Below are 11,988 nucleotides of genomic sequence, written 5' to 3'. Positions count from 1 at the left end.
GCTCAACTGACCAATACTAGCCCAGAACCTTAGCAATTCTGCCGACCTTTCGCCTATGTCCGCAGGACATGATTAAACTTTTTATGATGCGTGCTTTCAGGAGAGACGACTTTGAGCCGTACTCGGTGAACCGGATGGCAATCTTGTAGTCTTGATGTAGTCGACTGTTGATATCCAATTGAAGAGTCGGCCGACTAGCCAGGTGTTTGTGTCGATAGTGCTGACTTGAGTGATGAAGTGTGATACTGCTCGTTCGTTGGTAACCTTGGAGGCCAAGAGAAAGCAGAGACAAATAGTGCGACATACTTCCTGCAGATTCTCATCCTTCAATCACTTCGGGGGAATTGCTACGCGCTTTACTTCTTCCTCAGGAGCAGATTTTACCTATCAGTCAGTCGATTTCGAATGCGTATGCGATGATCATCTATAGGCATCAGTCTCAATTCCGGATCACAAGCATCCCATGATCTCCGTTTTATCCAGTTGGATTCTCGTCGCAAACATGACTTGCCGACCGATACACGCTGAGACTGCGCTCCTGTTATTCGTGTCAAATCCGCTATCGACGTCGAGAATATCACAACCGCTGTATGAGTTGTATCCGATGCGGTGATTGTAATGAATTCTGTCGGTCGAGACTGCGCCAGCGACTTGAACGTGACAGTCACGCCCATGTAATCAGAGTCCGATGTCGTCGTTATGACCATCTAGTACAATTCATGATAAGTGACACTCGCAAATGCCGGTCCCTCGCTGTAGGGACAATGACATTCTGTGGACATGGCAATGTTCCATGCGGCCGATTATTGCCAGGTATGACGTCATGCCAGTACCCGCGTCTGGGCTGCTTACAGAGACCTGGAGCTTTCTTGTCCCTTCAACGCGACTGAAGCACCAAAGCTTATACACTAGTTGAACCGCCTCTAATACTCCCATAAGGATTACACAAGAATCCGTCGCCGCACTAGTATTCACCTCCACGGGAACATTCCGAGCCAGCTCGCACCTGCAACATGACGGCAGCAGATCGAAAATCACTCTTAGATCGCGTGTTCGCCGCGAAAACAACGGAAGAATCACGAGGACTCTACGATGAATGGGCAAAGACTTACGACTCAGACATGACCCTCCACGACTTCACCGCCCCACGCCTAGTCGCCCAAGCCGTAGCCAGAGGCCTGAAGCTGAACCACATCTCACCAGACAAGCCCCTGAACGGCCTAAAGATTGCGGATGCAGGATGCGGTACTGGTCTTGTTGGTATCGAGCTTTCTGAACTTGGCGCTACGGATATCCTGGGTCTCGACATCAGCGAAGGGATGCTAGCAGTCGCTAAGAACACCGCCGTGTACGATGACCTGAAAACTACGGACCTCACGAAGCGATTGGAGTTTGAAGATGGGAAGTTCGATGCACTCACATGCTGCGGCACATTCACGCATGGCCATTTGGGGCCAGAGCCATTGGAAGAGTTCGTAAGAGTCGTTAAGGACGGCGGGGTTGTTGTTGCGACTGTTCTGGACAGCTTCTGGGTTGAGAAGGGCTTTGAGAGGGAGGTCCAGAGGCTGGAGAAGGAGGAGAAGGTCGAAGTTGTAGAGCAAGATCTACACCAATATCGGAAGGATGCTGGAGGCGGACGCGTATTGATTTTACGCAAACTCTGATCGCGAAACATAATATGATGCCATATGTTATCTTAAGAAGGGCGCTCTTGAGTTACACAAGCGAGCTTCAAAATAAAGCATAATGAAGTTGTGGGAATACTGGTTCACGTATTCCAGTTTGTATTTCAAACACTCTAATACACGTTACATGGATCTTTAGTCCTCGGTTGGACCAGGAATTCGGGTACGTACAGAAAGAAGAGGTTCAAGGTCATCGAAAGATGGTCTATAGTATGTAGTCGTTTCTCGAATATTATAAGATGACACAATACGTTGAGCTATCGGGTACATTTGGGCTCGCAGTTTTCCTCATCTATGAGCGACAAATCTGCACGTCGTCGTCGCATTTTGAGTCCTTGAAGTCTCGTACGCCCTTCATATTTACCTGCAAGTTTCCTCACCGATCTTCCCAGCATCAATGAGGATGCGGTGCCACTCATCGTACAAGAAAGTTTCAGAGTTCTCCTCGATATGCTCTCCGTTCTTATTTGTGAACAGTTTAAAGAACCGATGTGGGCTGGATAGCCGAGGTCCCTGAGGATAGAGTTTAAGCCTCCGAAAGTTTACCAAGGAACTGAGAGGAAAGAGAGAACCAGCGGGGTCGCGATCGGAATATCCATATATGCAAAGAGTGGAAATGGCGTTTTGCACATCTTTGGGTATCATCTCGAGCAGACCTTTTAAGTCCGTAAGGTTCGCAGCAAGTTTGTTGATTTGGAAAACCAGCAGCTTTGTCTCTGCATAGTATTGCCGACACACCAATTGAGACTGGAGAAGCGCCAAAAGAGATTGGTAAGAACGAGGTGCGCTTCTGTCGTAAAGGAGAAACATGCACTTTCTGAGTGGCCCTCGCAATGACGAAAATCTCTTCAGGACCACGATGTATTCCGCGCGGAATACGTAGTTGTATATCCTGTTGCGAATCTCTCCAGGCAGGCGCAAGAGTGGTGATTTAGCCTGGTTGCGTAGTGTACTACAACACGTTAATTCCATTCAATGCAGCCTCAAGGATGTGGGTTCAGCTTACATTGCTTCCATGTTGTCGGTGAATGGTTCTGAAGACGGCATTGTTCAGCGAAAGAGTTATTTCTTGAAAATCTTGCAGACGTGCGCCATGTAGTTGTTGTCAGTTGGTGAGTGTGATTCAGGTAAGTGCTCGATGCACCGCTTGCCCTGTCCAGGCCTAGTGCCACTACGGTGCTCTCTCACTTCGTCTATCGTACAATACTATTACAAGGTGAAAGACCCATCAGTCCATCACAAGCATCCCGCGGAGATAGCCAGCGTACCCAAATGGCGTCGGCCGCGCAAAATGCGATACGGCAAGCCCCAGCCCCAGCCCTGCGCCTGCCACACCCGTCTCTTGGATCGACGCACTCGATGTACGCCAACGCTCAGTTCTAACGAAGCATTCCTCGTCCCAGTCATACTCATATCGTTGAATATCGTTATGTTCGCGGAAACAGTCAGGCGCGTATCCACATACGTCCATGAAGAGATCAACCAGATCCTTGTCGCTGCCTTCGTCGAAGTAAATCCGTCCGCCAATAACCGGCCACGCAGCCAAGTATCGAGACCTGGGTATTGAGCCACAAGCCAGCCATTCTGATGGGCGTATGCATCTTGGATCAATATCAAGGAGTGACCCGATATCAGCCATGCAGAGCCACTGGTCTTCGCTGCCCCTTACACCGTGCCAAAGTGGAACCAGAGTACCGTGAACACCCGACGTGCCTACAAGTGTGGTGACAAGATTTGAGGCTTGGATCCGGACCACTTGGATAGCGTCATGGCCTCGAACATGGAGGTCGTACGCCTCTTGCAGCGCCTCAGCTGATGCTAGTTAGCGTAACCATATATCATGCTATGAGATGGGAGCGGCTACCGAAGTCACTGAACACCGAAATGAAGGGGCTGGAGTGTGTGTCGCGAAGACAAAGATGTTGCTCTATGCATTCCGGACTCAAGTGAGAGAAATTGAATTCGCATTTTGCCTGGAGTAGGCGAGAGCCGATAACTGATCTCGAATGGTAGGTTGTTTCACTGAGTTCACTGAAGACGTGATAGAAACATGGCCCCCCAAAGTCGTTGATCGGGTCATATTGAGCGAAGTCGCTGCTGATTGGCCGGTCAAAATCTAGCCGCATCATCGATCACCGCACAGTGGACGTACCTCAACATTGTTTCATCGCAAGCCATCTCATAACACTGCAGCGGCTTTCATCATCTCCTTGCTCTCGCAGCATACAGTCATCGCGTGTATTAGCGACATTGCACAGTCTGCCGTCTCGCATGGAAGCCATCGGGTCCCTGGTCCGTGATGGCGTAAAGCTCGCACCACCACCATGCAACATTTTCTCTCCGCATCGAGCGACTCGTCCAGAACATAGACCCGGCGTGCATCAGCATCGTCCTCGAACGATTGCTTTCACTCATGGATCTGGTACTAACGAAGTTGCTTTGGTCGGCTGCTCTTCTAAAGGAGGAAGAAACTCTGACAATGCGCGCACCTCCCAGGTCCAGCAGCCGTGCATGAGACATCCCTTCGGCTACGCGACAAGCTTGGACATGCACCAAACGTTCAAGCAGTTCCCTGTGTTTTCGGAATGCTCCCACTTTGTTCGTGTGTGAATTTCGGCGATCTAGAATCGTGTTCGAAACATTCAACGACTAATCACAGTGAAGGCGCAAAACCAAACCGCTCACAACGTGGTTGTCAATGGAATGAAAGTGTCCAGCTCGTCCTCTTATACGCGGCTCGATTTACTTGCTGAAAAGTTTTGGTTGTGTTACACCAAATTTCAACCAGAGTCTTTCTAGATATGAACAACGACCAGTCACATTTGACGGATAATACGCAGGATCTTGCGATGCAAGAAACGGAAGAAGCAGCCATGCTGCATATGTGGAGAACTATGGGATATGGAGAAACACCTGATCTTCCGATTTACGAACGTCACTCTATCCCCGCTGTCGCAGAACACACTGAGCCCATCGCCCCTGCTATCACTCTTACCACGCCTACGCCGTCGTCTTCACAAGAAGCATCAGCTATATCTCCAGGGAATAGGTCCAGTGCAGCCTCTGAAGAGGATATATGCCCACCTGCTGCGCCCAATCAGTCTCCCCCGGAGGTGTATCAATCTTCTTCTCTGCCTACCAACCCTCTCCAGCATTCGGGATCACCGCCTACAAAATCCTCTGGTTCGTCACTTCGTTTTGTTCCGCGACCAAGTCAAGACTACGAGGCTATGCTGCAAGCCATGGCGACTGGTAAGTTTGACATCCCTATCTTCGGGGCAGCAGGTGCAGCCTTCATGAATCGCCCGCTTCCAGGGACGCCCATACCGAAGAACAGGAAGCGAAAGTATGCTGAGATACCGCATGACACAGACGGTCACGAAGTTGAGAGCACGTCAAAGGAACCAGCGAGAAAGAAGAAGACTGCCAAGCTTAAGAGTTCTACCTAGATGTCACTCTGTCACAGTCTCAGCTAGACAGCGAACATACAGTGTGTGATCCTGTAGTAGATGAAATAGATCACAAATTCAAACAAGACTCCCGGCACAATAGTAGCCCATCGAATTTCTACTCAAGCGCCGTCTTCCGTAGTACTGGCGTGGATACACGATGCTGGGCAAGGTCGTACAATTTGCTTGAACTGTGAAAACTATGCGTCTGATCTTATGAGAGTCTAGCGACTATTCTCTCATGCATATAAGATATTGCCACTATCTAGTTCTTTCGTTTACCCCTCTCTTTCTCTCTCACTAGACTGCCATCTGCGTCGCAAGTCGTTGTCACAAGACCATGCATCACTCAATACTCTAGCTTCACTTGGGACGTGTGGCATGGTTCAATTGCAGATCTGCCATCCACAGCATTTGAATACAACATGATATCCCCACCGGACCCGTCTTAAATGCTCTTGTCTGGATTCAATGATGATCGTTGCGATACTGATGTTCGGCAGTCGGGCAATGACGTAACGGTTACCACTGCATCCATCGTATCATACCTAGGTACTCTCACTAGGTATGCAGATAGAAAGTCCACTGAGTACTTTAATTCCCCCCTAAGATTCTTGGAGCATATCTTGACATCCCAACCCGCCGCCAAGATGCCACATCCAAGCCTCGAATACACCACTGTGCAACCTGCACTAGATACCTACCCTAAGAACGCAACGCGCAACAACGCCAACGGCACAGACACGGACGTGCTCGAAAGACTAAAGATTCGTGAGATCTGCGAAGGATGGGGCATGTACCGCGACGCAGCCGAATGGCAAAATTACTCCTCCATGTTTCACCCTGGCGCGTACATTACAACATCATGGACCCAAGGCCGTCTTGACGACTTCATCGCTTCTTCAAAAGAGGGATTCGAGAAACAGACACCCCATGGTCCTTTCCCTTATATCCTGCATAGGATCTGTGGGCAGACGGTTGACATTCAGGGTGATCGCGCGATTAGCAAGATGAAGGTTACAATTACGTGTCGTATCATGCTGGATGACATTGAAATGGATAATGAAGCTGATACCCGCTTCTTTTTCTTCTTGTCTAAGAATGGGCAGGGGAAATGGGGGGTGAATTTCATGACTCTGCTTTTCGACAAGGACAAGATGGTGCCTGTTGTTCCTGGCAAGGCGTTTGACATACCGGAGAACGAAGCCAAGCAGTATCCGAGTGGATACCGGTATCTGGCGTGGGCGGAAAGTAAGGCGGGAAGGCCACCGAAGATGGACCTGAATGCGCATGGACCAGAAAGAGATATCCTGTATGCCAAGTGTAAGACTTGGTTAGAGGGAGGGGAGGTAAAACCTAACCTTACGGGACATGATGTTGTGCAGTACTAGGCTTTAATCGGAAGATGGCGAGGAATGTTGAAGAGAATAAAATGATTTCATGTAAGACGCTATATACAATACATTTTAAACGTTCTGCTCGTTGATGAAAAGACCGGCCATGCCCATCCCAGTACCAATGCACATACTGGTGAGCAGCACCTTCTTCTTTTGCCTCCTGCACTCGCTCAAACCAGTAACGATTTGTCGGGCGCCAGTGCATCCAAGCGGGTGACCTAGCGCAATAGCACCTCCCCTTACGTTGAGCTTGTTGTGGTCGATCTTGAGTGTCTCGAGACAGTATACGGCCATTGACGCGAAAGCCTCGTTGATCTCGATGAGGTCGATGTCGTCGAGGGTGATGTTGAACTTGGCGAGAAGCTTGGGGATGGCGATGGATGGGCCGATGCCCATGATCCTCGGTGGGAGACCGGCGACGGTGGCACCGACGTACTTTGCGAGGATGGGTTGGCCGAGCTTCTCGGCGGTGGAGCGCTTCATCATGAGGATGGCAGCGGCACCGTCTGTGAGTTGCGACGAGTTTCCAGCGTGTGACTTGTCGCCGTGGGGAAGGAAGGCAGGCTTGACCTTCTGGAGGCTCTCGAATGTGGTGCCGTATCGGATGCCCTCGTCCTTGGTCAGGGTGACGGTCTTGACCTCGCCAGTCTTGGGGTCCTTGAGCTGGGTTGTGATGGGCGCAATCTCATCGTCGAACCAGCCAGCCTTCTGCGCAACCTCGGCTCTCCGGTATGACTCGGCAGCGAACTTGTCCTGGCGCTCGCGCGAGATGTTGAAGTCGTTGCCGACGTTCTCTGAAGTCTGACCCATGGGCTGCATGCAGTCACATGCCTCCTGGTTCTCGAGCACCTCGTCCACGAAGGGCCTCTCGAGCCTGTCGCCACCTGCTGTCATGCTCTCGGCGCCCATGGCCAGACCAACCTCGATGCTGCCGACGGCGATCTGGTTGGCAATGTCTTGTACGGCCTTGAGTCCCGAAGAGCAGAAGCGGTTCAGCGACGATCCGGCTGTGGTGTTGGGGAAGCCAGCGGCGAGCATGGCGGCGCGGATGTAGTAGGCAGCTTTTGCGTCAGAGACGTTGCCGACGCAGATGTCTTCTACAATGGCAGGGTCGAGGTTCGACTTTGCGACGACCTGCTTGAGTGTCTTGACCATGATGCCGTCGAGCGTCGTGTCCTTGAGTCCGCCCTTGTGCGCCTTGGTGAGCGGAGTGCGGAGGGCGAGGGTGATGACAACATCATCGGGGTTCTTGGTGGTGCTGTTGTTTACTGTCAGCGACTGCGTCCTTCACGTGTCGTCTTTGTCTGGGTAGAGCTTACAGGGCCGAGATGCCGCTCGCCGAGGGCGTCATGTGGGAGACGATGGACTTGAGGCGGTCTGCCATTGTGAATAGGTGAAAATGGGTGTGATTGAGGTTTGTGAGAGGCGACGATGAAGTTCAAAGAGACAGGGACAGAATGCGGAGGCGGACCTCTTAACATAAGTTGTGGGGCACATAACCGCAGCTTCTGGGCCGAGGATCTCGGAGCCACAAATCACGCGTTCTTCGGCAACTGCCCGGGAGAATCGTCGGACCTTATCGTGCTATCAACACAGGAAGAAGGAGCATACTAATCAGCATATGCTTTCGTAACATGTACGACTACCGTCAGAGCCAGGTAGCTGCTGTTTACTTATCCACAAAATTGATGCATCGCCAATTCCGCCTTCCCCGCAATTCGTCGCCACGCGACTGAGGCTCTTAGCCTTGCGCTATACCTCCGACCTCGTCCATCTCATCTCGACTTGGCTGCTGCGCAACATCACTCCTCACAGCTTCATCCAATGCCCTTCACCTTTGATCCACAGTCTCACCGGCAAATGCGAGGGGTTAGGCCCTCCTCTTGCTCGTCGACGCCACCAATCTTTGCGACGCGATTCGGCCCCATCGTCCTGTCGCGTCACGTCTTCTTGGCAACAGCATGAGGCGCAAGAGTTCCCCATCTCCCTACATTGCATTGCCTATAACATACCGATCTTTCCATCTCTACCTATCAAAGGCGGCATTGTATTCTGCACGTGGATAAGAGCTAGTGCATGAGTAACACAGCCTCGTGGCCAACAACACGACCCAATATTGGCGAGCTGTGCCGCCAGTTTGTTATGCCAGCAAGGGAAATTTGGCCCCCAAATACCATCACACCCACACCCACACCGCACTCCACGAAGGATGTCTGCACGAATACCACACTGTCATAAAACAGAGGTGCGAGAGAAGGCAGGCCTAGCATTGGTCGCGCGTCACGTTTCTTAGCAGCGGTTATTTTCACCCATGATATCGCCAAGGTTAACCACCATGCCGTCAGAGGTTTTCGAATTTCCTTTTTCACGAGACGGGAAGCGAGCGAGATCTAGGCTAATAGACTTACGCCCTGGTCTTATCAACATCTCAACCAGGTCCCTATAAAGGCCAATGAAGTAAACGGTGGCTTAAGGCATACCGCGAAATGCATGCTGCCTGCAAGCACCCACGAATAGCTTCAACTTCTGATTGGAGAGAAAAGTGCCACTGGCGAGACTTGCATGGTTCCACGTACCGGGAGCATGGGGGCGGCGGAGCAAGGCTGCGCTTTGACCTCATCCTCCCTCCCTATCCTTCGCAATACTACAAATGCTCGTCCTGGGCCTCGTCGTGATTGAAGTGGCACGCGTTCTTCTTATTCCTCCCAATTCCAACCATGGCCGCAGCTTTTACAACTTCCTACACGTCCACATCGACAATGTCGATTGCAGGACCGATGATGACCGCTTTCACTCCGCCAGACCACTGCGCCAACGTTTTCAAGTCGTCATGTGTTCTTTCCACGCCTTCCAGTTATACCAGTATAGGAACTTCCTTGTCATACTCTTATGGCGATCCCGTCACATCCTGTGCCTATGTGGAGCGCGACCTCTCATGCGGTTCTGATGGACAGGCCACTCGTGACATTGCATGTTTCCCAAACAACAACGGTGGTGGTCGCAGCACGTTGCTGTTCTCTCCTGGGATAGGCTGTCCTGGTGAGTGGGAGATGCAGAGCGAGGTCATAGTATCCAGCAAAACCACTGCAGTGTGCTGCCCTTCGTAAGTACGTCCCGAACAAGTTCCTCGGCGAATATTCACAACGTCTGTCAGTGGCTATCGAGAGCATTCCTCATATGCGAGTTGTATCAGTACTATCTCCTACACTGATGGTACCGCACCTGCCCTGTCTTGCGCCAGTGGCGGAACTTCGGTAATCGATCCTCTTACTTATTCTACTTACACTTCAATCTACGATATGAGTACCACCACGTCGATCTACTCCACTACCTATCCGGAATACAGCACCGTCTGGGCGCAAAAAATCCTCGTTGCTTATCCCACTACCTCTGCAAGTGACGGACGGGTCACCCCGCTCGGCGAGCCAACTTCTACCAACAACCCCAAGGGAGGCTCCGCATTACCAAAACCGGATGATGAATCTGGTCTTGGGGCAGGTGCTATCGCGGGCATCGTCGTGGGAGTGGTCGGCGCGCTACTTCTGGTCGGCGCATTTTTCTTCTGGCGTCGCCGCCAACAAAAGCATCACCATGCGCCGATCCCAAAGTCTAGTCCGACAGGAGAGCATGATGCGTTACCGGAGTTTGTTGCAACGAGTGGTACGAGCACCAGCCCTGCACAGATGACCGCAGCCAATTCCAATGGGTTGTTCCAACCACAGCCGGAGTTGAGGTCTCCACGATGAGACCGCGATGGTTGGTCGGTAGTTTTGCATATTGGGGACGCTTATGTTCAAGTGCGCCTGTTTCGAGATCATGCGAAAGCAATTGCTTCCGCTACGATAATGATACCCTTTTGCCTTTTATTATTCTATATATTCAAATAGCGTCGCGTCGTGTAGACCAGTTTATGAACGCGCAACATGGCTCCGTACCACGATCTCGACTACCAACTTCTTTGGACCATGCGGTCACGGCAACCGACACCACTATCACATGACGTTGATACAAATTTCGTCGCAAGCTGATGGAGTTAGGCATTTGTCGGTGTTCAGTCCAAGAAAGACAGGGCCTGGCCTAGTTGTTTATCAGCTCGGATGTGCGGAGTGTGAGATCACTGACTTGAGAATCCTCGACTTCACTGTCAGGCAGCAGATACATTAGCTTGCACAACAATCCCTTGACCCATAGTACTAGTGTTGCTCACTCGACTCTTTTGTTCTTTCGTCAAACCAACCCAACTCTCTGCATGGGAGCAACTCAATCTTGCGAAGAACACGCAGCTTGGCCAACATCTTTGCAATTGCAACAATGTAAGCTTCTACCACAGGTTCCCAACGCGGCCCTCCATCCAGAGCCCCCAGACAAGCAGCTCGAAAAGGCGCTGACAGTACTCCTGGTAGAGAACATCTGCCATCCGCTAGCGGCGCTACTTCTTTGTTAAAGTCTCGCAGGCGCTCGCGTACTACAGCAAAACTTCCTACCAATGAAAAGGACGTTAGAGGTTCTGATTCAGATATCGAGGGCGAAGTCGAGGAACAGTTCAACAACTCGACTGCGAACACTCTGGTCGAAGTACACCAAGCGAGACCTCGAGGGTCTTTCTGGCCGTCAACGGCGCATCAACTATTCTATATAGCGAAATTTAGGCAGCTACCACCAGACATGTCGTATAGGCCCATCCATCCACTAAAGAGCTATGCGACGCCCTCGCAGTTCGATCTTTCCAGCCTCACTATCCCGTTGACCGCGAAGGAAATCTTGACGGTAAAGCTTCTTCTCCTGGTATATTATACCTGTCTAATGGGTCCAGTTCTTCCCCAACCACGTTAACATACCTGAAATACAACACAGGCTCTATCACAGTGACATCAAAGGCTCGTTCCAAGCCAACTTCATTGTAAGTGGTCTCGAGGACTGTTTGAGTGTTAGTAGTCGAAAGAGCTGATATGATCATGAAGAATCACCAGTACCGTCTACAAGGCCTAGATATCGTCATACCCATGGATTGTCGCGCGTATCTCAAGAAAGCGAGAGCAAAGTTAGGAAGAGAGTTCACAACCAAACCTACTACCTTTACCACCAGTCATTACACTTTCTTACCGGGTGACGCCAACGGATTCGACGACGTCAGGATATTTCACCCAATCATTGATTGTGGCTTTTACGTTCATCCGAGTAACTTTCCCATGGGTCCTGACAGCGGTCCCTTCACGAAAGCCCTCATCCAAATCCAGCTTATTGGCAACACGACACTGATGTTGTCTCAACTCGATTTTGTCATTGCGAGGATGGGCATCAGCCGGAAGCTAGTAGACGGGTATACTGATGCGGATTTTCAGAGAAGACACAGGGTGATGGTAAAAGAGTATCAGGACTTCTTGCAAACGAGCGCAAATGAGAACGGTATTCGATTTAATCACTGAGATGTAGGGCGACATCTCTGGCAAGGCCTTG

General features: G+C 50.9%; 7 protein-coding genes across 7 annotated transcripts; 5 read left to right on the top strand and 2 right to left on the bottom strand.

The window, feature by feature from the left end:
- Window positions 1–1,013: 1,013 nt before the first annotated feature.
- GT037_002787 (s-adenosyl-l-methionine-dependent methyltransferase) lies at window positions 1,014–1,664 on the top strand (the record flags this gene model as incomplete). The annotated part of the gene is made up of 1 exon (XM_038927834.1): window positions 1,014–1,664. One exon carries the CDS (start codon window positions 1,014–1,016, stop codon window positions 1,662–1,664), a length of 651 nt encoding a protein of 216 aa, XP_038789112.1.
- Window positions 1,665–2,913: 1,249 nt separating this feature from the next.
- Window positions 2,914–3,811, bottom strand: GT037_002786 (uncharacterized protein; the record flags this gene model as incomplete). The annotated part of the gene is made up of 2 exons (XM_038927833.1): window positions 2,914–3,497; window positions 3,550–3,811. 2 exons carry the CDS (start codon window positions 3,809–3,811, stop codon window positions 2,914–2,916), a joined length of 846 nt encoding a protein of 281 aa, XP_038789111.1.
- A 675-nt stretch (window positions 3,812–4,486) lies between these two features.
- On the top strand, window positions 4,487–5,134 carry GT037_002785 (uncharacterized protein; the record flags this gene model as incomplete). The annotated part of the gene is made up of 1 exon (XM_038927832.1): window positions 4,487–5,134. One exon carries the CDS (start codon window positions 4,487–4,489, stop codon window positions 5,132–5,134), a length of 648 nt encoding a protein of 215 aa, XP_038789110.1.
- A 650-nt stretch (window positions 5,135–5,784) lies between these two features.
- Window positions 5,785–6,525, top strand: GT037_002784 (uncharacterized protein; the record flags this gene model as incomplete). Its single annotated transcript, XM_038927831.1, has 1 exon — window positions 5,785–6,525. One exon carries the CDS (start codon window positions 5,785–5,787, stop codon window positions 6,523–6,525), a length of 741 nt encoding a protein of 246 aa, XP_038789109.1.
- Window positions 6,526–6,600: 75 nt separating this feature from the next.
- GT037_002783 (3-ketoacyl-thiolase 1) lies at window positions 6,601–7,915 on the bottom strand (the record flags this gene model as incomplete). The annotated part of the gene is made up of 2 exons (XM_038927830.1): window positions 6,601–7,789; window positions 7,851–7,915. 2 exons carry the CDS (start codon window positions 7,913–7,915, stop codon window positions 6,601–6,603), a joined length of 1,254 nt encoding a protein of 417 aa, XP_038789108.1.
- A 1,333-nt stretch (window positions 7,916–9,248) lies between these two features.
- On the top strand, window positions 9,249–10,277 carry GT037_002782 (uncharacterized protein; the record flags this gene model as incomplete). The annotated part of the gene is made up of 2 exons (XM_038927829.1): window positions 9,249–9,634; window positions 9,686–10,277. The coding sequence occupies 2 exons, from the start codon at window positions 9,249–9,251 to the stop codon at window positions 10,275–10,277; spliced, it is 978 nt and encodes a 325-aa protein (XP_038789107.1).
- Window positions 10,278–11,196: 919 nt separating this feature from the next.
- GT037_002781 (uncharacterized protein) lies at window positions 11,197–11,957 on the top strand (the record flags this gene model as incomplete). Its single annotated transcript, XM_038927828.1, has 3 exons — window positions 11,197–11,298; window positions 11,345–11,431; window positions 11,493–11,957. The coding sequence occupies 3 exons, from the start codon at window positions 11,197–11,199 to the stop codon at window positions 11,955–11,957; spliced, it is 654 nt and encodes a 217-aa protein (XP_038789106.1).
- Window positions 11,958–11,988: the final 31 nt, after the last annotated feature.

Source organism: Alternaria burnsii, assembly GCF_013036055.1.
Source record: "Alternaria burnsii strain CBS107.38 chromosome Unknown 746, whole genome shotgun sequence".
Classification (NCBI taxonomy): Eukaryota; Fungi; Ascomycota; class Dothideomycetes; order Pleosporales; family Pleosporaceae; genus Alternaria; species Alternaria burnsii.
This window is presented reverse-complemented; position numbering and strand designations above follow the sequence as displayed.